This window comes from Poecilia reticulata, linkage group LG20 (assembly GCF_000633615.1).
Source record: "Poecilia reticulata strain Guanapo linkage group LG20, Guppy_female_1.0+MT, whole genome shotgun sequence".
In the NCBI taxonomy this organism is placed as follows: Eukaryota; Metazoa; Chordata; class Actinopteri; order Cyprinodontiformes; family Poeciliidae; genus Poecilia; species Poecilia reticulata.
Genome location: NC_024350.1, coordinates 4,202,664 through 4,219,102, shown reverse-complemented (window position 1 = coordinate 4,219,102; position 16,439 = coordinate 4,202,664). Strand labels below are relative to the sequence as shown.

At 39.8% G+C, this 16,439-nt stretch overlaps 1 protein-coding gene across 1 annotated transcript; it reads right to left on the bottom strand.

Annotated features, from left to right (window-relative positions):
• Positions 1 to 56: 56 nt before the first annotated feature.
• On the bottom strand, positions 57 to 8,659 carry LOC103482295 (crystallin J1B-like). Its single transcript, XM_008438375.2, is given in 11 exon segments — positions 57 to 389; positions 1,384 to 1,523; positions 1,838 to 1,915; positions 2,429 to 2,544; positions 2,632 to 2,788; positions 2,879 to 2,916; positions 2,918 to 2,963; positions 4,520 to 4,618; positions 4,932 to 5,111; positions 8,147 to 8,219; positions 8,572 to 8,659. Coding segments are annotated over 10 exon segments (1,026 nt in total). The 5' UTR covers positions 8,214 to 8,219; positions 8,572 to 8,659; the 3' UTR covers positions 57 to 284.
• Positions 8,660 to 16,439: the final 7,780 nt, after the last annotated feature.

Here is a 16,439-nt window from a genome sequence, read left to right as displayed (position 1 = left end):
CATGTTTCCTAATATCAAGCAGCCGAGAAGATAACAGACGGATACAGATACAGTAGTTAAGGGGGAAAAAATGTTTTATTTTGAGCACACACAATTTACACACACGTTCTCTTCTCTTCCTCCTCCTTTTCTTTCCCCCAACTACATAAACTTTGACAGAGCAAATATTTTCAAGCTACACTCAAGACTTTAGAATGCAGCCATCATGAACTGCCATGTCAAAGTGCATCTGTATCATGGGGAGGCCAAGACTCAATCGGTCAATAATAGATGTTATGCTAAAGCTACGACTGCTGCCGTTTGCTGACCACATTTTCAGCCAGCTCCAACAGCAGAGGGTATCTGAGCGTCCTCTTCCTCCATGACTCCGGGATTCCGCGGAGACCGGTCTGCAAATACGTTGAGATGACAGATTAATGATGCAGACAAACTCTTGGAATAGACGAGCGCGCTGTCATAGCTAATGAGTGTTTCACAAATATAGACGAGGAGGATGTGTGCAAAATGTTTCCATGCATTGTTTCTCGTCAAGACCTGCAAAAAACATTGTACTTTTAGTGCGTCTCACTGGAAATTTTACAAAAATACAACCTTTAATTTGAAGGCATTTATTTGGTTCACATGTAATTTTGTTGGACAAAAATTACCCGTGGTACACTTTCTGGTACCTTTGATATGAATGAGTTGTGCTCTCTATGCCATTTCAGAAGGTTGAAACATTCAGAGAGGAATTTTTCATACAATTATTGATTGAACCACGGCTCCGTTTAATCACAGAGGAAATGGACGGTAGCCAATCACGTGTAACGATAAGAAGCTGACCAGCTCTGCCAACTTGTCGCCAAAAAACGTAACCGCGAGCCGAGACGTTCTCCTAGCTCTGCGAGCGCTTCGTCTCCATTCGTGATCCAATTTACTCTCGCTAATTTTGCCACAATAGTCCAGTTCAATTTAATTCAAAAATACTTTATTGATCACAAAGCGAATCATTGCTCTAGAAACTGAGACGACCATGCAGGAAGTTTGATGCGTGTGATGAAACATTTTGCACTGGTTTTGTGGCGTTCTGATCTGAAGAGCTGCACTCCCAAAACTCCCAGAACCTTTGGTAGAGTAACAGAACCACAGCATTACACGTCCTCCACCATGTTTTAACACTTACTTAACATTCTCTCACAATCCTTGTTTTGAGGCAAAGTTCCGGTCAAAGTGCCACACATTAGCATTTGTTATTATTGTCTCTTTCAGCTTTTAGTCAATGTAATAATGACCATTTTGTGAAAGCTTACCTCTGCACTGAAATACATTACATCTGAAGGTGTTTAATAATCTTTTTCCTTTACCAGTACAGGTTCAGATCGTCAACTGACATTCCTACTGTACCTGCGCCCCGAAGCAGGCTCCGATGAAGGAGGCCCGGCTGGCGGTGCATCCCCCTCGGCGCATGGTGTCCCTCACAGCCTCCTCCAGCTGTTTCATAGTCAGGACCCCGTGCAGCGCCGCCTGGAACGCACCGGGCAAAGCTGGACACAGACGGCCACAGGCATGTTTCCAATTATCCGCAGAAGCACCGTCATTTGCTCCGCTCTTCAGACGCCATTAGCAGGGACGTGAACGGATCTAGTGAGGGGGAACTTTAAAAGCTTTTTAAACCCCGAGACAGCCAACTCAGCATGGGAGGGCAGAATAAAAAAAAGAAAAAAAAAACAGAGGCGGAGGGAGAGCATTACAGATCAAAGGCAAAAGGGGGGCCTAATGACAGGATCTGCTTTCAGGAAGGGCGTGAAGGCGATGCCAAGTCAACAGACCTGAGTCCCGCTGCTATCTACTGGCTTACCTCATGTGTTAGTGAACACAGCGGGTATGAGCTGATGGGACGCTTTGGCCAAGTTCTCCTTCACCTGGCTGATATGCGCTGCAGTCGAGACAGAGAAGAAGAAGAAGAAGAAGAAGAGAGACAAATACAGTGGTTCATTTGAAGTTTATCAGTCAAACTTTGGTGTTTATTCAAAGATGTTCTGCATATACTTCCATTCTAACTGATCCTGTTTAAAGGGGAATTAGTTTCCGCTGTGCAAATTCAAGATAGACATCAGCATGTGCAGCATTTCTTGTTGGAAAACTTATGTTTAACTATCATGGATGCTCCGGGGCTTTTCATTAGTTCTGTGGAATTAAATCTGAGAGGCAAACTGATTGGATTGAGGTCGCGGCTCATTTCACATGATGGTAATTATGTGGTTCTTACCCAAGATTGCATGTTTACTCTATCCTCTTAAAATCGCCGTACAACTCTTAGTTTCACAATTTCTAATGACCACAGTAAATGCAACCCTTAAGAAGTAACATATATAGGACTAAAGACTGTTACGTTCACAAAGCAAGGCCCCATTTTGATAGTTTTAGTTTACGGCGTCAGACCAATCACCAATGACTGCCCTGTCCAGATCCTGAGGGTTCTTCCTGTTGGGGTCGCTCAGCTGAGCCACAACTGCATCCAAAGCGTCCGGATCCGGGCCTTTCAGAATGAAACCTTCCAGAAACCTGGAATTCGCACACAAACACACCACGATTCAGGACGACCCTGTCGCTTAAGACATAATCGGGCGAAATCGTCCCCATCCTCCTCACCTCGCAGCAGCCAGAGTCACTGCCACGCACATGTCGTTGTTTTGGGTGACTCGTATGGCGCTCTCCACTTTCTCCAGCATCTCGGGTCGCCCGGCGAACATAGCGACGACCGGAGCGAGCTTGGTGACGCCGTCAATCTGACAGTCCACGTCGCAGCCTAAAAAAAAAGAAAGAACCTTTAAAGTTTTCAAATATTTTATATAAGACGGCAATTGGTTTGAGTTTATAATTCTTTTTTTTTTATCACCAGGTTCTTCTTTTCCTGCATCAACATTTCTTAAGAAAGCTCGCGTTCCTCCACGGACCGTCAATGGGAAGGATGGCTTTGGGACCTAACCGGTGAGATGATGAGAGTGTTTCATGGCGGTCAGATCACCAGATAGATGTCGATATTACACAAGAGTAAATGCAGATTGTGATTTTGATAGTGACTGTTTCAGTTGGTAAGGGAGAGAAAATATGAAACCAGCTCAGCAGTTTGTCAAAATATCTCTGTTCCCTTTGTTAGATCAGGAATTAATTGTCATTAGCCGCTTCTTGGGAATTGATTTCACAACCCAAATCTAGGCCCGATTACTGCCAGACTTGTAGAATAAAGAAATTCACCCAGTCTGAACCCGTCTGACAACATGAAGCAGGCTAAAAGATCTCAAAACCCCAGTGGTGTTTCACATTTTCTCCACATGAAGAAAACATGGAACAGTGGTGAACCAGTAGTGGCTGGCCCACCGAAACCACTGTAAGAATGCGACAAAAAACGTATAAACTCATCCAGGAAGCTGCACAAGAAACACAAGCCTCACTTTGTGCTAAGTTTTGGACTGTGTCAATTATTAGAAATAAAAAAATAAGGAAGAAATAGGAGTAAAAATGACATTTGTGGGAGAGTTTCTAGGCTGACTTCAGGGAACAAGAAATTCTGTCGTTTTGGAAATATTTTCTGTGGATTAATGAGACAAAAATTGAGTGGATTTTTATATTTTATAAAATGTTATTAAAATCTGCATCACGGTTGTAGAGCCTGTCGTTGCTTTGCTATGTCAAAAAATGGATGGTATGTGGTAATTGATGAAACTTTGTCCCAAAAAATACCAAAGAACAACGTCCAACCTCGAGCTATCAGTAACCTTAAGCACTAAATTAATTGGACTAGGCAGCAGGACAATGACTCAAAGCATAAAAACAAGTCTACCTCTGAATAAAAGCAAAAAAAAAAAAAACAATAAGAAAGAAAATAAAAGTGAGGATTTTGCAATGCCTTAGTCAAAATCCAGCTCAATAGATCATTTATCAGTAAGACCCCATTAATGTGGCAAAGACTAGTGGTAAATATTTAGAAACTGTTTTTGTATTATTTCAGAATTCAGATTATCTTTCTTTCGTATCAAAAATTGCTTGGTTATCTGAAACTGTTTGAGTGTGTTTTGAAGTGTCAAAAACAGAAGAAATCGTAAAATATCGGAATCGATTTTCACCAGATGTGAAACTCAGGAGGGGGAAAGAAAAGAAAAGAAGCAACTTTTCCTTATGCTTTCTTGAGTTCAGGTTTCTGTACGTGAAGCTTTATGTTCGGTCGTGACGAAAATCCCTCCGAAAAACAACGACGCAATGACTCCAAGACGTGCAGCTGTCTGCCGTTTACTGGGCCCAGCGGCGTACTGTGCTGCTGTGGTAAGTTACTGCAGAACTGAATCTTACATGTCATCCTAGTAGTAAAACAAGGCAGCAAACATTTACGGCGCAGTAGAGAGAGCAAGAAAAGAAAAGAAACATACAGAGGGCTTTAACAGATCGTAACAGTGGCTCTCACATCCCCTCCGGCCTCTAAAGTTGGTCATTAACGCGTAGGGAAATCAGGGGAAAAATGGAAAGTCGCAAAGATGGCTACCTCCTTTTTTCCTGTAAGGATCGTTGATGGGCAGATCGTACACCGTTCCCGGCCCGAAGAACTTGTAGAAGCGCTTAGTCAGGTCTTTCACGTCGACATCTATCAAAAAAAAGCCAGAGACGGTAATCATTACTTAAGTAAATTAGAAGAAAGACAAACTGTAAAGCTTGGAAAAAACATTTTGAGTGATAAAAGAACAGCTTGACGTCTGCAGGAAAAGGTTTTCTGAAGAAGAGTGACGTCTCGACAGCTATATCATGTCTGATTCTGTTTATTTTCACGCGACGTTTTCTTTCAAGCAAAAATAAAAACGAACAATTTTGATAACAAACAGTCGAGCCAGGGTTCTGAGAAGCATCTCGCTTGTGCGTGTCACACTTCTCGACGCCCTGTTTTGGGAGAAGTCCAGTACCTCCGCACTGACTCAGCGACTCCAGCAGGACGTACGCCTGGTCTCCGTAGCAGGTCTGCTCGCCCGTTGTCCTGCGATAAAAAGGATTTGCTGACAGAGGCCGAAACTCGGGATGGGGCTCCAGGTCGGAGAGAACTTCATTCAGCCGGTCCGGGTTGTAGATCCAGTGCATCGGCTGGGCTGTAGGGGTTAACGGAGAACCGGAGGGACGGGAAGAGATAGAAAATTTAATAATATCTTCTTTTTTTTCCTCTCTCTCTCTCTCTCCTCTGCTTTCCTAAAGCGTTTTACCTGCTGTTAATGGGCTGCATCTCTGTAATGGGAGACACAGCATTCAAAGCCCTTAACCTTCTTCATTTTGTCAAACTACATCTTTAGACTTTAATGCATTTTACCTAATGGATCCACACAAAGTAGTTTATAATTGTGAAATGGAGTTAAAGGAGCGTTTTATTTTTCACGAGTAAAATCTGAAATTATGCTACGGTACAAGAAAGAAAAGCATTTTTCCTTAACCAAGATGGAGATGTTAGACAGGAAGAAAAATAATCCTGGAAGAAGAACTTGACTTAGAAGTGGGGCGGAGCTTCATCTTCCAACAGAACAACAACACTAAGGTGTGTTAGATCGGCCCAGTCAAATCCCAGAAATATGACAAAAGTCAATCATAGATGCCTTACAAGTACGATGGAGTATTAAGACCATATTAAGAAAAAAAATTATAATAGAAAAGGAATAAAGGCATAAACACCAATGAAGTCATTGCATTACCAGAATAAAGCCACAATATTACGAAAATAAATTTGTAATAATATAAGAAAAATTTTACAAGAAAAAAGTTGAATGAATATGAGAATAACAAGAATGAAGTCATAATATTGCAAGACTGGTTGTAATCTTGTAATATTACATCCAATATACAAGATTGGTTGTAACATTATGACTTTATTCTCGTATTATTTCGAGTTTATTCTCGTAATCCTATGAATTTATTCGCATAATTTTATTTTTACTTTTTATCAGGCACGTGCAGAGGAGGGAGTTGGGGGTGCTTGAGCACCTGCCCTTTTTGCTCCTTGCCCCAAAGTGCCCTTTTGGTCAATTTTTTTTATTTTTTATTTATTTATTGTATTATTATTTCCTAAGCCCTCTTCTGACACATAAAAACATGTGCTAAAATTCTTTACTTTTTTGTACAACATAATAAGCCGGTAACCTTGTTACCTTTGACCTTTCGCCTGTGACGCATGACGCAGTTGCTTCTCGCGCAGTGAGATAAGGCGGCTAACTGGAGCTCAACGTAGCGAACGTTCCAGATCACAGAACAGTTTTTGGTGAATTATAAAAACAAAAAAAACGTTTTTGGTGAATAAAGTGGAGTAGACTTGCTACTTGTCAGATGACGGAAACGTTGAAGTATCGTTTCTGCTTCAGCTCGGAGTCGCGGTTTAAGCAGAGAGGTAATGAAATACAACAGACACAGACAGGCCTCTGCGTCTGCCTTTCTCTGAACAACCACTGAGCGGGAGGAAACATTCAGGTGAGGAAAACTGTTCTTATCTATCGATTCAGTATTTTATCATACAGACATTAGGCTGTTGTTGATGACCCTGATAGATTCGGGGTCTAGATTCAGTCGTTAGCTGCTAGCTAACGACTTTGCTAGCAAAGCTAGATGACTAAAAAGCTTCTCCCCTGTATCTTTAACGATATCAGTCATTCTTTAGTATCGCTTATGCAATATGGGCACATCGCCCGTCCAAAACCGATCATCCCCATAATGGATATATGTCCGATCTTCTAATTTCCTTTGCTGCATAATGTACATTTCATTTATTCTAGCCTTAGGTAAATATATATTGAAGGAGAATAACACTTAAATAAAAGTCCAACAAGGATATTCATTTAGAATTAAAAATAACTCACCCTGAATTACCATGATAGATATAATGAATGTAATAAAAGTGTCATTAATAAAGGGGAAAAAAACTCAACCCAGATTTTAAGTTTAGGGTCTGGTTTGCAGAGTATGAAGTTAAATTTGTTTCCCAATTATTCAATGGAGAAAAACCTCAGTTAAGTAAAATAAAATTGTAATCAAAACCTTTGGAATTGTAATGATTCCTTTAAAAATGAATTTTGTTTAAATTAAATAACTAATTTTTACCAAACATAAACATTTATTTGCACACATCAGAAATCTTTTGTTGTGTTGTGAAAACTCAGTAGGCTTTTCTCATGGTGACATGCATTAACAATTCAATTTTTGCTTTTGTTTTTTTCGTTTTTCTGCAGTTCCACATTAAAGTTTAATGTAGCTCTGCTTCCCTGAATGGACCATCTTCATCTCCACCGAAGTGTAGCAAACAGGCAGCTCTTTGTTTTATAGATTACAGTCCACTAAAAGGTTGCATTGTGCCCTCGTTTATATTTTTATTAGTGTAATTCAGTAAAGACAAAATATGTCTGGTTGTCTTGCTCTGATTTACATATCTTGCTAAATTGCGGGTTTGAATATTGCAATACTTTCCTATAACAAAATAGACCTGCAGAAAGAAACTACTAATAAAATATCTTACATGGGCATAGTGTTATGCTCTATATGGAGATGTTCGTTAGCTTTGATTGTATATGTCACATTTTTGTAATTTATCATTGTTTATTAAACTCTGAAAGCTGAGAAGCTTTGTTAATATTCTGTCCTAGAATGCGGTTAGTTGTGCCCTTCTTTTGTTTTTGAGCACCTGCCCCTTTAGTGGTCTCTGCACGGCCCTGCTTTTTATTGTCTTAGCCTGGCCCTAGCACCCTGTCGTACTCCATTAAACCTGACTGAGCCCAAGTTACATTTCTAAGTGAAAGGGCCGAATAAAATCTTATCTTTGATCCAAACTGTATATAACTAGAATTCATCCATTCATTTTGTTACATTTTATAGTGTTCTGAAAGCTAACACGTGGTAACCTGAATTTAAGGACTTGTTTTGAATTTGGTTATCGCTGTTGGGTGTAATCAACATGGCTCAGAAATGACGGCGCCTCCCTTAAACTCTGCTGGCACGTCCAGATGTTTCTAACAGATAAAGCATCTAAAGCACTGACTAAAGAAAGCAACGACATTCTGTTTGAAATATGCTGAGCTTTTAATAGCAACGTACCTATATATACTTACATCATATGACTGAGGAGTGTTATCTGTATAGGTGGTGTGTATCTTACCTGCTGCATCTGCCACCGCTGCCCCAATAATGGCCCCAATGGCTCTGTCAGCCACGCTCGAGGCCATCTGCTTCTATTAAACCACAGACAAGACATTCAATATGTTGAGGGCTTCCCGTGACATTACGTCTCATACTAAAAAAAAAAAAAAAAAAAACCCTACAACTTGAAATGAAAGTCTGCGAATTTCATTAGAGAAGTGGAAATATAGCTCCCTACTGCTGTTGGGAAATGGTAACTTGTGGCTAAAAATACTTGACGGACGCAGAGTAAAAAAATACACATGCAGAAGTCATTGTGTTTGATTCTCGTAGTGGTTCAAGCTCGTCCTCCCAGTAGTTTACTGTCACTAAAATGTCTCAAAACATTGTATTTTGCTGCAAAACGTATCAGTCAAAAAACTGTTTGTTTTTTTTCATTCCTACCTCAAAGTGCAATCTTCTGCTCTCAGACAGCTCCTTCTAGTCCTGTTTCAGTCAGTTTTCTGGAAGGGGCTAAAACTGCAATCAGCCAAGCGATAAGAACAGCCAATCACACGCAGCCTATGGGAAGCTGTTATTTAACACGCTGAGTCATGGCCTAATGCTTAAAACTCTGGGATGCCTTCAGTTCTTATTCCATCTGTGTCGTTTGGACGCACACAAAAAATGTTATTTTGAAAATTGCCTTGGAAATATTATGTATGAATGCATAGTGCCCAATTTCTTTTTTACAGCCATTCCTTGTTTAATTCGCCAGCATACACAAGTAATATCCTCAGATTTTCTGCCTTTTTAGGTCCTTAAATATAGGCTTAGCGAATAAAGTTACTCTGTATAATGCTAAAAAAAGAGAAGTTTTATTATTATTATTATTATTATTATTATTATTATTATTATTATTATTATTATTGTTTTATCTGACCCTGTCGGAACCGTAAAAGTGTAAAAGAAAATGGGCAATAACAGTTTCTGAAAATGCATCAACAATATGGTTTGTGTGATTTAGTGTTTTTTCTTCATCCAATTTATGCAAATTTATTGTTGTGCATCGTTATGTCACTCCACACCACTAGGTGGAGCCGCCGACAAGAAGGAACTGAGAAACGGTGGGAAGAGTAAGAATGAAGGCGATGTTGCGGAACATAGACATAATATAAAGATAGACGCCTCATGGACCGCTCTCGCCTATTGTCGCTGATGAGATTTAGGGCGGCCATCTTGGAGCGGTACACCACTCCACTCAGCTTATGTGTTTAGCAGGCGCAATGACGTAGCAGCGCATTTAATCGATCATAATACGCTTTTTTGTTACTGGAAACCATATTCAAACATCTATCAAAGCTACATTTATAAACAATTGTATTATTTAAGTATGTTTTTAACACATAGTTCAGCATATTTAAATATGCTTAGTGGCTATAACAATAGAATAGGAATTGAATATTCTGATATTGATGTATGATGAGCATATTACAAAGCACACAGCCGTTCATAATTTACTCAAATAATTTAGTAATATCAATACATATTTATATAACTATACAAACACAAATAAATAATGATTAATACTGAATAATATATATTGGATACATGTTGATATATATATATCAATGAGTTCTAGCTTCAGAGAGATTTAGCAGCTGAGACTGAGTCCAAAATCCGATGAGAGATTCATCCGTGCTGCAGTGAATCCGTCTCTCTTTATAGATGTCTCCCTCTTCTTCCTCACATCGTGTTTTTATGAAACTTTCAAAACACAAACGGAAGATTTAAGATGTATCTTACTAGTGAAAGAATTACATATAAATAATTGTCTTTACCACCTGTGTAAACTTTGCTGGTGAATGTTTTAATACATAATATAAGTTTTATAATATGTGTTACATTGTTTCATTTCTAATGTAGGCTCTTGTGTCAGATAATCTAAGTCAATGTTAGGGAATGATTAATTTTTTTAGATTTACGGAATCTCAGTTAGCCTTCATAGTGGGGCTGAACCCGTATTACCAAGCACCGTAGCTAATATTAGCTGGTATCTCGCCAGTGGACATAAATACAGTAAAGTAATATTCCAATCACAAAATATACACAATAATATGCCCATCTTACTTGTGAAATGTTGTCTGTGGAGCCCTCATATCAATAATTCATAGATCCGAACAACAATATCCCTCAGTGCTGAGGCATCTTCTGCTGTTTTGATTGAGCAATGTAGGAGAGAGTACCGCTCCAAGATGGCCGCCGTATTTCCTGCGCCAGAGCAGCCAATGCGGGGTCTACTCTTATATTATGTCTATGTTGCGGAATCCGTGAAGGTGCTGTGCTCCTTCGTTAGCTCGTTTCCGATGTGCTACGGTAAATAAACGCAGAGTTATTCAAGAACGTGACTTATTTTTCCACACCATTACAAATACATGAAAGATTCACTTAATAAAAAAATACAAAATTAAACTGTCAAGGAATTCCATCTCAATGGAATAAAAATACATGAAAAAATATACAACAGCAGAAAATATTACTGTTGAAACAGACTACAAAAACCCAAATGGTCACAGAATTCTCTATTTTATTTACAAGGCGTATTCAAGGCAAATAATGGAAAAGAACACAGTTTTTGCCAAATTTTATGCAGTTTACCATGACCCATAGGCAGACTTCAGTTTGAAGCAGTTTTATTTATTGCCCTATAAAACAGCTTGCCAAAACCTCTTTGGCCTATTTTATGTATTTCAGAAGCAAATACAAGCTACACTATTGTGCCTTTGGATCAATAGTGGTGTAGGTCTTAGAATTCAGGCATGGACCTATTCAATATTAGTTTTATTATCTATATGAATAATTCTTGTATAAAATGTTTGCTACTAACATCTACAAAATTTTGAATTTCCCCCAAAACTTTAATTTGGGGATTCTCATCTCCCCTCAGAGCTCCGTGTGGTGTTTCTCTCACTGAGCTTGATTTTGACAGTAAAATTTCAACTGGACCAATCAGCAAACAGAAGGAGAAGTGAACGATGACATCTATTTTATGTTTTTGAATTGTGTACTTCCTATTGTTCCAGTTTTGACGACAGCAGTGGTGGAAGTTAAAACTGTTCAGTCCGTGTTGGGCATGCTTCCAAATGCTGAATTAAGACCCACAACCATCTTGTACAGGGCAGCACTTCTCTCTTCGCAGTGGAGGGATGGTTATTTACAGCGCACGCAACTTCTGGTAAGCTTCATAGCATCAAACCGGCACAGTATGTACCTCACAGGCAAACATTAGCGATTGGGTAAAATTTAAAACTTCAACACCATAAGCAATCTTTTCTCAACACCCAGAGCCCAGATCCTTTGTACAAAGCGAAGCGTAGAGCAAGAGGCTGGATTTTATAAGGCTAATGTTCCACTTAAATACATTGCTACCAGGTCAATAGTTCAGTTTCTGATAACCTGTAGACACCACAGGATGGATTACTTTAACAGACTCTCTATGTCATTTAGATTCAACATCTTCTCTATCTTCCTCTGCCTCTTTCTCGCATCGCAGATGATCATCCCCGGTGTTACAGTTCCGATGAGACCTCGCTAATCCAGGCCTGTCACCACTTATCCCAAGCCCCTCACGGGTATTCCCAGCCCATTGATTTCTCTCCTGACCTCCTAAAACAGCAAAAATAGAGTGCTGAGGGTAGAGTCGGGCAATCAATAGCTGTAACCAGAAAACAATGAACAAAAGCTGCAGTGATCCGCTTCTGCGTGACCCCACTCCCCGGTCCCCATGCTGACACACTTCCTGCTACAAACCACGCTGCTTTTAAGTGCTGAAGTGCTTGAGGAAAAAAATGTTTTAAATGAGATTTCATGCTTGCAAGTGAATCAGAACGCGATTAGAGATGACAATGATTCATTTCAGGCTGCAATCAAGATGTACCGCGTTCAGATTTACGGGGAAATGTCGAGTCGCCAGCACCGGCAGAGATGAATCTTCAAGCAGCTCATCTGCTGTTATGCACAGCTTTTGCCTGTCTTTGGCTGGGAGATAACATGCCCTTCACAGAGAGATGAAAGAGATGCACAAATAGATCTGCCACTGTCACCAGATCAAATGACACAATGAGCAGGAGGAGCCTCTATAAATGACACTCTTAACAGAAATGCAAGATGATACGAGGATTTGGTGAGGAGCGGAGGGGCGGCTCGCTGCCTGCTTCGTGCCCGAACCTTCGAACGGACGCGGAGCCGCTCTCATAGCTTCCCTTTTTCAGGTTCAGCGTGAGTGTTATGGCTACAAGAGGCAAAATGCAAGAACAAAGACGTTGCTTGAGCAAAAATAATGCTTTGAGCTGAACCGCTAACAAAAGGTTGCTGGATCTCATGTTGCATAAAGACGTTTAATTACACCACGTCTCTGCTATGTCAACATGTCCTCTAAATTTTGCTTTCCGTTGCTGATTTCTATGGGAATATAAACATTTTCAGGGTAGTGTTGGGTTTGGCAAGTGAAGTCACATCTGTTTGCTGCATCACCCGGTCTATGCTAATCGGCTAATTACAGCGGGACGCCTCCCACCTCACCCCTCCTATCGTGTGTTATCGCCATATTTTGCCAAGCAGGTGTCCACGGGCGGCTGTCTCATTGATCGGTCCAGATTTCCACTTGGGCGCTCCTCTTTAGGCCCCAGAGACTTCCACTTTAATAAAAGCATATTGATTGATTGCTATGATTTGTGTTCATGGCCTGATAGCAATCATTACCGTTTCTGTTTCTCATATACTGCTGCACATTGTTTTACACTCTGCCCACTCCTTGGTATTACTTTCACCATTTTTTTTTTTTATCCAATCCCAGGATCAGAAAAAAATAAATATTACAAAGACTTTTGGGAAAATGTGCCACTAATGTCTCAAAGGAAAAAAAACATGGGATTTTTGGTGCGGTGACAGATCCACCACATCGAGAAAGCTGGCTGGCATTAGATCAGTTTTATATGCATCACATACCACAGATGTGTCATCACGATGACATCATGTTGAATTTGTTTGTCAGCTCATCTGAGAGCGTGGACGTGGCATTGAATCATTGCTGTCTTCTTTGGTTTTAAAAAGGGATGAGTATGTATTTACACTATGTATAATTTTTGTTTTTATTTTGATGGAAAAACAAGAAACGCTTGAACTGGGCGGGGTTGTATTATAAGCCCGCCAGGAAACCCTATTTTTATATATATGTGTGTGTGTGTGTGTGTCAACATGTATAAAGAATGAATGCCTTTTTCCTTGAAGTACTTTTGTACACTGTAAGCTAGGTTAATGTTGTGCATTTGAAGTAATGGCCTCTTCCTCCATGATGACTACATTTCCCTAGGGGATAATTACAGCTTCAACCAGCATCTTTACAAGGTCTTTAGCTTTTGTTCTGGGGTTGATTTCCCACATTTCCCTACTCTTTATACCTGCAATTATTTGAAAAGTTGAACGTGGCACCTGAACGAATGTAAACATTTGAAAGTAAAAAATAAAAAAAAATAAGAAAATATAATCTTCCACTCTTCCTTAGTTTATTTTACAATAAGAAGTACTGCATCAATACTAAACAGTTTCTGAAATATCATCATCTCAAACTGTTCTTCCTAAGAAACATCCTTATTACTGGGGAGAGTGTTTTCACGTCAGCATGAGGTTTAACGCTCTACAGAGTTTATTACACAGACTGTCTGGCACCAGCAACCACGCTGCAACCCAAGTCTCATATGTCGTCTTCCCTTTGCATTATAATTCTCGCTTTGAACCTCAGCAAGTCATCATCACTGTCTGTAGACGGCTAAGTGCATCGAGTTGCTGCTGATGAGCTATTTGTGTTAACAATAATGTTATAGCAATGTGATCATTGAGAGTATGTGAATATGATAATTACCGTAATATATTTCTAATCCATGGGGACAACTGCAGAGATGAATGACTTTTTACAAACAGTCTTCAAGTTGGGAAACCTCTGCCATTCAGGAGTGACGGCACACTGAAGTGCGACTGCATGCGTAGCTAACATTTTAGCATGCTAGCTACGTTAGCATGCTAAAATGTGCCAGCTCAGGCTAAATATAGAATACAGCTAGGGTTTATGGCTTTATTTTGGCTAATGGGGATTTGAATACATTACCAGCTAAAAACTGTGATCAGTTAGACATTTGTGATTCAAATAGATAATATTTTATGTACGGTGGCCTGTGATGGACTGGTGAGCTGTATTCTGACTCTCACCCAGCAGAGACAGGTATTGGGTGAACACAAATAATTTTGGATCCAACTCTGAAAGTTAAACAGCACATTTAGAGGCGGCAATTGAAACTGACATTTGGGACAAAAAAAGTGCAATAAAAATACTTTTTTTGTTTGTCAGGCCGAACTATGCTCAAAGAAACTTTGTTGTCTTTGTAGAAACGGCCAGTGTTGGGACACCACTAATTGTGACTCACAATCAGTGGCGGAGCCAGAGGGGGGGCCAGTGCCCCCCCTGTCATCTGATTGGCCCCCCCTGATGATTGACATGTAACAGCACCAGGTTATTCCTGTACATTATTTGGAATCATTCTAAGTCAACCTAATATCTAAAGAAGAAAAACAAATATATGAAAAGAAAATGTATAAAACTTTATATAAGTCCATGTGACATAAATAAATAGAGTTTCATCAGGCGCGATACCAGCCTCCTCTATACTCAGAACAACAAGCTGATATTCTTCTCCTGGATGTTTTAGTTATGCTGCTGTGGTGCAACTCAAAGGCTAAAGCACTTCATACCTGGTGGTGATGGTAAAACACCAATAAGTTATTTATTGATCCTCCGCAAAAAGAGAAAAAACCGAAGAGGGGCCGACAATGTTCGTAGTTTGGAGCAGAGGTGGAGCTGGAGTTTTTTCGTTGTCCGTCAAAGAAAAGAATCATTTTATTTCCAATTTGTAGTCATCAAACGAAACATTTATTATTTCTCTGCGAGAACGTTTTTGAAATCAGGTAACATTTCACGAAATGACGTGATTAGCAGACGGCAGAACTCTGATCGTTTCCTGATCCCGCATCACTTCCCTCAGCGGGAGAAAAACCAGCAGAAGCGGATCAGCTGCTAGACGCTCCAAAGCCGTTAAAGCGTCCAGATCAGAGATGATTCTCTGACAGATATTGTTCTTAGTATGATTAATAATGAGCTCCACGATGTTCTCTGTGCATAAAGTTGAAACTGTCTGCGCACCAAGTGGTCAGATGCGCTTGATCACATTCTGGACAGAAACCAGCGAACTGCTCTCTGTTCTTATCAAGACGAGGCTGAGGAGGGAATCTGACATAGGTATTAACTCAGTTTTTACTGGTTTTGTTCTTAAAACACCATTAACTAAGCAGTGTAACTATATATTGTATATTTGGCGTTTGTTGTCTCATGTGTGATTAATTGGAGCATTTATTGCCCAGCGCACTGCGCTTGTTTCTAACGGATCTGCACTTTAATTTCTTTCCTCTCTCAACAGTCAGCTGCTATTCCTCTACTTAAACTACAATAAGTAGATCATATTCTCTTTAGGTTTTCTCTGTGTGCTGCAAACTCATTAAATGTAAACTCATTAGAAGCCCGAACCACCATCAGGCAAATAGTTCTGGTCCGACCCGAACTATTGTTACCTGNCTGGGCTAAAGAGTCATCAGCGAAGCCACACTGGTGAAAAGCCTTATAGTTGTGATCAGTGTGAGAAGAGATTCAAAGGTTCCTCTGGGCTAAAGGCTCATCAGCGAAACCACACTGGACAAAAAGCCTCATCCACATAAAAAAGAAGCAACATCTGCAACTGTGAGGGAATTTCTTTCTCTCCTCCTCTCTTCTGTCTCTACGGCGACAACAGTCGATGCTGTCTGTAACATTTATATCAATAATAATAACAAGCAAGCAAATAAACTGTTTTGTTGTGTATTGTTCTGTAGCAAAAACAAAAACCTTGCTACAAAAGCATGTCAATCTGTAAGAACCTTAATTCATTTTCTATACACCTTAATTTCTATAGATTTTTTTGTGCAAATAGCCAAACAGAAAACAGAAACACAAAAGGGCTCAACAGTCTGTATATTGTTAATGATATTTATTATTCATTCAGCTTTATTTACAGTCTCGTGTGTGTCACTTTGGAGTAGGCTCCATTTTCCTCACGTTTTGTTTCAGTCAAAGATTATTTGTCATTTTTTTTCCATTACTCAGATTCTTCCCACAATCCTGATTCAATCATCTGGCTTCAACCATCTTTTTGTTTTTACCCTTTTTTTTTTTTTTTTTCTAATCATTACTT